Here is a 7,160-nt window from a genome sequence, read left to right as displayed (position 1 = left end):
ATTTCCCCTGTACACCAAGGATAATTGGTGCAGCTCCTATTAACCTCTGTGGCTTTGGTACTTAAGTGTCATGTGCAAGCATCACCTTGGTGTGGCTATATGAAGGTGTCATAGTTTTACCCTGGCTGGCAGCAAAAACAACAATCGCTTGCTCACCCTCCCCCCTTTCACCTCCTGGGGATGGGGGAGAGAATTAGAGGGGTAAAGGGAAAAGAGACTCATGGGCTGAGATAAGAACAATTTAATAACTAAACTACAATAATATTGAAAATCATAATAATGATGATGATAATAGTAATATATATACACATATACAAATGAGTGATACTGCTCACCACCCGATGACCAAGGCTCAGCCCATTCCTGGCTAACAATCCCAGAGCATGGAGAGTCCCGAAACCACAATCCCAGAAAAGGAGATAAAAGCCCGAGTGTCTGAGACCGAGATGACCCCAAGAGAGGGGGGACCCAGAGGGAGACAACCCAGAGCAAGAGAGAGAACTTTCAGACAGAGCCTCATCTATATACTGGGCATGACATGCATGATATGGAATATACCATTGTCCAATTTTTGTCTCAATCCTAAAGCTAAGGTCGAATCCTACACTAGTAATTGGGGCTGTGCTCCCTCCCAGCTTCTCCTGCACCTGCAGACACTGGCACAGAGAAGCTGAAAAGTCCTTGACTGTCCTGGCAGCCACTATAAACATCAGTATGTTACCAGCCTTCTCCTCAGCACAATTCCAAGAAGAGCCTCTTACTAGCTACTGTGAAGAAAGTTAACTCTGTCCCAGCCAAAACCAGAACAGAAGGAGTGGTTTTTTAGAGTGGAGAGCTTCCTGGCTCCTTTTCTTGTATCAACTCTCTTTGTGCTGCACCAACCCAACCTTCAAGATCAAAATCCCAGGAATCCATGCTATTAGCAAGCTGTAGTTCATCCTTTCGGTGGCACCAGGGGCACTGTCAGGGGTGCCAGGAGCTGACACCGCAGCTGGCAGGGCAGGCCTGGGGGCAGCAGCCAGGCACAACTGGGAGTGCAGGTTAGCAGATGAGGTCACGGTGAGGAGACGGCCAGGCCCAGTGACAGGGACCACGGCCAGACACAGCCCAGTGACTGCCAGTCAGTCCTCAGGCATGAAGTTGGACTCAGACCAGGCTGGGCCATCAGCCTGCAGGTCAGGGTCTGGCTTGGTGAGGTTCATGGCAGTCACAGCTGCAACGCGATGGCAGACAAGCGCACTGGGGTTTAGCTCAGGCAGGGACTGAGGTCCATGGCCTGGGCTGCAATGGGGCCCGAGGGCAGGTGCGAATGGGAAAGGCTTCAGGTGAGGCTGGTCAGGGCCAGCGAGGTCACTCCTGCCCCAGCGCTCTGATGGCTGGTCCCCTCCAGAGGGATGTGTCCTCCCACCCCACAGAGATCTGGGCTCGGATGGGACTTGCTGAAGGGTGATTTAATTGCTGTGGTGTGTAGGGGACACAGAGGCAGAGCAGGGACAGGAAAATGGGAAAGGGACATAGCACCCCAGGAGGGGTTCACTCAGGTGCTTGGGTTTAGGCAGGGGGGCACTGTGGGAGGGTCAGAGCCCAGCACCAGGCCAGTCCCACGGGAGGGCGAGGCCTTGCCTAGCCATGGGCCGGGCTCTGGGTGCTGGCTTAGGGCTTGCTTTGGCCCAAGCAAACCGGCAGGGTAGGGTGCTTCTGGGGCCAGCTGCTGCCGTGGGCAGAGGGCATGGGCCCCAGGTGGCACTGGTCAGGGTCAGGCCTGTCAGTGCACTCACTGCCCTGTCCGGCCTGTCTTAAGGGGAAATTGTTCTGCACCATTTCTGGCTGGTATATATGCAGCTATTTTATGAGGTTGAAACCTTTCCTTCCTTGGGGGGGGAAGGAAAGGTTGAAACCTTTCCTTCCCCCCAAGGAAACTCGTTGCTAGCATTAGTAAGTCACTGTCATCAGCTATATTTAAATACTTTTCACATGAACTATTTTTAGTAAGTCCAAATATGAGAATTAATTTCCAGATGCATCATGAACAGTGAGGTGTCAATAGACAGGCTGGTACCTTTTAGAATACCAGTCTAAAAGTAAATTGTTTTTTCTTGTACTCATCTTTTTGCCAAGTCTTGACACCAGATCTACAGAGCCAAACAACGTGAATTAATAAATTCTCAGTTCTCTGCAGCAACCAGAGACAACAGTGACTGCATTAGCATAGTTTCTCTGCTGCTGGTTTCTCATGCCAAGCCCTGCTATCAACATATTGCATTGTTCTCTTTGCTCTCAACTGTTGTCTACCAGTAGACAGGACACTTGATTTCAGGAGGGGGATGTTTTATAATGAACATCTATTAGGATGGGTTGGAATTACCTGTTAGCATAGCCTTTCTTTACAAGCAGTCCTGAATACTAGCTTGAATACTAGCTTTATCTGATGATTTGTATAATCTTTTTCTTCTTTTTACCATAACATCTGAGAACCACATATGCATTTAATGTATTTATCCACAGAATTCCCTGTGAATAAGGGGAGTACTATTATCCATACTACAAATATGGGAAATTAGTGTGAGGCCTGAACAGAATGAACAATTTAGCCAAGCTCCAGACAGGAAATCTGTAGCACAGCTAGAAATTGAAACCTGACTCTTATCCAAGCATATCTTGTCTACAAGGCCATCTCTCATCTGGCTGGACTGGTCTCTAGAAAAAGGAATTATTTCCTACAGCAGAGTCACTGCTGTATTAACTGTAGCAGTCTGAAAATGGAAATAGCTGCTCATTCACATAGGCAAGCACATCCCAAAGCTGTGCAGTCCTGAGCATGCTGAAGTGGGGCTAAGACAGTCCAGTCCCCAGTGAAGAAAAATAACTCTATCCCAGCCAAAACTAGCACAGTACCCCAAATCCCTGCCTAGGAACACGGTTGTGTGACAAGAGGGGGCTGAATCAGCTCCTTAAGGAGCCTAAATCCTAAAAAGATTTTGAGGCAGTCTGTGAGAGAATTATCTGGTAGAGCTGCCCGATGAGTTCATGTGAGAATTACATAATGGTTTTACTACAAACTCAGCCATTTTTGCATAGGTTAAGCCCCTGTCCTTGTCCTGGAATCAAAGAACCATTTTCACTTGGCATTTTCACTTCACATTCACTTACGCAGTTCAACATCCAGTTAAGGGGCAGTAATTTCCAAACTCATTCCAATAAGATGGTGCCCTTTGGCACACAGTGATTTTCTTTCAGTGTACCTCCGTTCATTGGCTCTTAACATTACAAGTATAAGCTGATTAATTTTAATACTGGCAACATCTTTGAACTTCATCCAAATTCTCGTGTGATCTCTCATTTAAACGGAGTAATTAAAGTAATTTGGATTTATTGAGACACACAGGAGGGACACTGTACAAATATTTTTATATGAGTTGCCAGCACCTCTTGTAATACGTTAATTTGGGAGACTTCAGGTCTTAACTTTTTATTTTTTCCCTTACGCTGCCACCACAGAGTGATATTTAAACAGCTTCTACAAGCTAAGGCTTTGAGTTATCTCCAAATTGACAGCTGCAGGCTGGGAAGTGTGAATGAAAATCTGTCTGTGCTGCTGATGGCCAGAAAGTTCCAGAATAAGTTCCAAAATGCAGTAGCAATGAGAAAATCTTTCTCTCCCCACATTCCAAGCTAGCCTGATTAGTTTCTTCAGCTGTCATGCTTGTGATTTCTAAGCATAAGTTTGCATGCACTGCTGTGATTTTATTAGTTTCATGTCATGCTTTTGGTCTACAACAAAGAGCTTTGGATGACTTGGTATTGAGAACTGTCTTTCTCTAGCACAGACTTGGGAGTCTCTGTAAATTAGTCCAGCACTTGATAATATTGGATTATATCCCAGTATCTGAAAGCCTTGAAAGCAGGTTAATTATACAGAATATTCCAGTAGCAATTGACTGTGGTAATAAATTTTTTTTTTCCTTAAAAAATATGTTGCTACATAGTGGTCACAGCATGCATTTGTCTTGTTACCCTAGTGGGCTACAAAGGGAAATTAGAAGTGTGGATAAAACTTCAAGCAGGTGAAAGTGAACAGTTTCTGGTTTTGATAAAGTGACTTGAAGCTTAGGCTGCATTCCATCTTGACACTTCACAGAAGCCAGTCACTATGGTAGCAAACTGACAAAGTCAGACTAATTAGCAGACTATTGATTTTGATGGCTGATCAGGTCAGTGTTTGTCTCAAAATTCAGAACAATTTCTTGTTGTCTGACCCCTCTTCTATCATGACCAGATGACCGATATTCTTTCTGGTTTTGCAGTGAGGCCTGTTTTGCAGACATAATGTGAATTATGAAATCTTGTCTAGGAAGGCAGAACGTAGAGGGAGTTGGTATTTAAACAAAGTGGTAAGAAACTTTTTTGCTATCACCAAGTTGATTGAATTGCCCCTGGAAAGTGGGGTAATGATAAAATGATGCATTTGGAAGAGGTATGACAGAAGAGAGGAAACTCTTCCCAGGCCAAATAGAGAGGCAGAATGAGTGTAGCAGTCAGCAGGGCAAGCAGCAAGGACTCAGGAACACTATGGATATGCAGAGCTGGTAAGGAACTGACTTCTAATGCCACCTGTAGAGCTCTTTAAGTCATCAGTTGGGAATTGCCAGGGACAGGGAGCTGCTAGGACAGCTTATTCTTCTGGAAGTAGGTCCAGGAATGCACCCTTCTCTCAGTAGGCCTATGGGTTCCTTTCATAGCTTCCCAAAAGGATCTAACAATGTCCCATGTTTTATCTAAGATACTGCCATGAACATAGCCGGCAGGCATACTAGTCATCTTTGCAGCAGCAGTCTTCATATTCTGCAAATTAAAATTCCTTGAGTGCCTCCTGTTTAAGTCTATATATTAAAAGTCTTTGAATATTCATATTTTTTGCTTGAAATCATAGAGGTTTTATACCTATTGATTTAAAATGTGCGTTTTCACTTTTACTCACATTAAAGGCTGCTGTGTAAAGTCTGCTTTTTACATCTTTCTGATATTATGAGCACCATAAACCTTCTTAGACTTCAAGGTACAGGCTTCATTCCAACAGCTGCTATTGGTAGGAAATTGTGCTGATAAAGAGGAACAGTGAAGTTGTAGTTAATTCCTATACTGAAACGCAGTATCTCTTCCAGAGCTATATATATCGGTCTGTTGAAGCATGCTGTCTGTGTGTGTCCCTATACCTACAGGAGAATAGACCGTTTGTCATTGTTTCATAAAGGTAACACTTAAAAGGGTTTTTAAAATTTTACTTCTGAGTGGACTAACTCCTCCTTAATTTATGAAAGGAAGGAAATTATTCCCATTCTAAATTCTTCTCTTGGCTGGGTGTTCCCGTCCTGGTTACCTTCACTGAGACTGCTAATTCTCACTAGTTAAGCCCCAAGGCCAACATTTTGTTTCACACCCTCTTGAGCTACACTCGCTAAAATGCCCTGCAGATTCCATCTCATCCGATGCTTTACACAAAGTGGTTTCCAGCAAGAGGAACTTAACTTGCTAAGTGTAGGCAGAACTGTTAAGTGAATTTGCAACCTAAACTGTTTTCTTGCACTTCAGGGGACTGCAAATACACTCAAGAACCTTTAACTTCTGAAAGTATGCACACGGTAAAAAGTTGCTGACAACCTACAAATGGGAAGTATCATTAATGCAGATGACACCTGGAATATCCAAACATCTAGATGGCTTTAAAACATAAGACTAGCGCAGCTGCAATGAAATTTATTAGAAGCATGTGACAAGGCTTTCAGGTCCAGTCACAAGAATACTGCTACCATCTGTGAGTTCAGTAATTTGAAAGAAGGTAAAATACAGGTTGGCTACTGAGTGTCCATTTAATGCAGCCTCAGAAAAAGACAGGTTTGATCCTTCCATGGATTGAGTTTCCCGTATGATCTCAGCTGAGATAGCACATACAGTCTTATCATTTCTGTTCAAGTAAGATGGTTTACAGTAGATACTGTGAACCTTTCTAATAAGCAGTGGCCTACTTACATTTGAGGTACTTAGAAAAGGTAATTACATTATTTTTCTGCAATTTTGTTGTGTTGGGCTAAATGTCAGGAAAAGAGAAGAACTTATTTTTTCAGCACATGACATGGCACTGCAAAAAATTTAGTCTGAAGATCAGTGATCAGTATAATGAGATTTGCAAGTAATTTAGATGCAAAATACGCTTTTGAAAGTTATGGTCAGTTTGGTTTAAGAAAGATGCAATGGTCCTCTCATGCGGCCTCTGAATTAATGGAACCAAAGCACACTGTATTAAATTCTTAGAATTATCTCAAATTCTACAATTTTACAATATTTACCAGTTTACTGACTTCAAAAATTAATAAAAAAATTACTATGCATTTCTCCATGTGTTCAAAAATGTGCCAAATACACTATGTCTGAATATTAACCGTAGATCTATTCACACTTAAATTCCTGAAGAGGAATTTTATAAGGACTGAAATGACTGCAGAAGTTGCAAGGATAAGGAGAGATGAGAGCTGAATTCTGATAAGATTTAATTAATAAGCTCCAATCCTATAAATATTACTCTCTCTAACTTTTACTGCTCCAGGCTGCAAAATCAGTCCATATGTTTGTGGGATCTGGTTTTAAATGATAACAGATCATTACTAATACTATGTGGTAACCTCTGTTTAACTACTACAGCTCTGATTTATATCAGATTTATCCTTCATGTTGGGGAAGGGGAATAAAAAAATGCCAATACAGAGATGTTATGTAGAGATTGCACTTCAGACAAGGCTCCATTAAGATCTTTTGTCTTCCTGCTGGTTCACCTTTAAAGACCATGGGAAGTTTGTTCTTCCTTGCTAGATCTCACCCTCCAAGATCCTAAAGTAAAACAGAATTTACCTTTGCTTTCCAAATCTTTTTTACCACTAGCTATAAACAAACATCCTAAAATTAAATATACATCATCGCTTCCAGAAGACTTTTTTAAAAAAAGCTTTATTAAACATACTCTAGAACACACTTAAAGACTTCTGCAACATTGAAGGAATCCTCTACTCACATAGTAACTGAATGGTAACAGAACTGGCCACTGGTAACTGAAAAAATGTGTAGAAAACTCTCTCAGTGACAACTTAAAACGGGGTTAGCATCCGCAT

At 42.4% G+C, this 7,160-nt stretch overlaps 1 protein-coding gene across 1 annotated transcript in view; it reads left to right on the top strand.

Moving 5' to 3' along the window:
• ENOSF1 (enolase superfamily member 1) overlaps nucleotides 1–5,654 on the top strand; it is a 10,376-nt gene extending 4,722 nt beyond the window's left edge. Inside the window, exons 6-8 of the mRNA XM_010087563.1 lie at nucleotides 3,486–3,634; nucleotides 3,823–3,943; nucleotides 5,590–5,654. Of these exons, the coding sequence (XP_010085865.1) occupies nucleotides 3,486–3,634; nucleotides 3,823–3,943; nucleotides 5,590–5,654 (335 nt within the window). The remainder of the gene's footprint in view (nucleotides 1–3,485; nucleotides 3,635–3,822; nucleotides 3,944–5,589) is intronic.
• Nucleotides 5,655–7,160: the final 1,506 nt, after the last annotated feature.

The sequence above is a fragment of the Pterocles gutturalis genome, unplaced genomic scaffold (assembly GCF_000699245.1).
Source record: "Pterocles gutturalis isolate BGI_N339 unplaced genomic scaffold, ASM69924v1 scaffold16581, whole genome shotgun sequence".
NCBI lineage: Eukaryota > Metazoa > Chordata > Aves > Pterocliformes > Pteroclidae > Pterocles > Pterocles gutturalis.
This window is presented reverse-complemented; position numbering and strand designations above follow the sequence as displayed.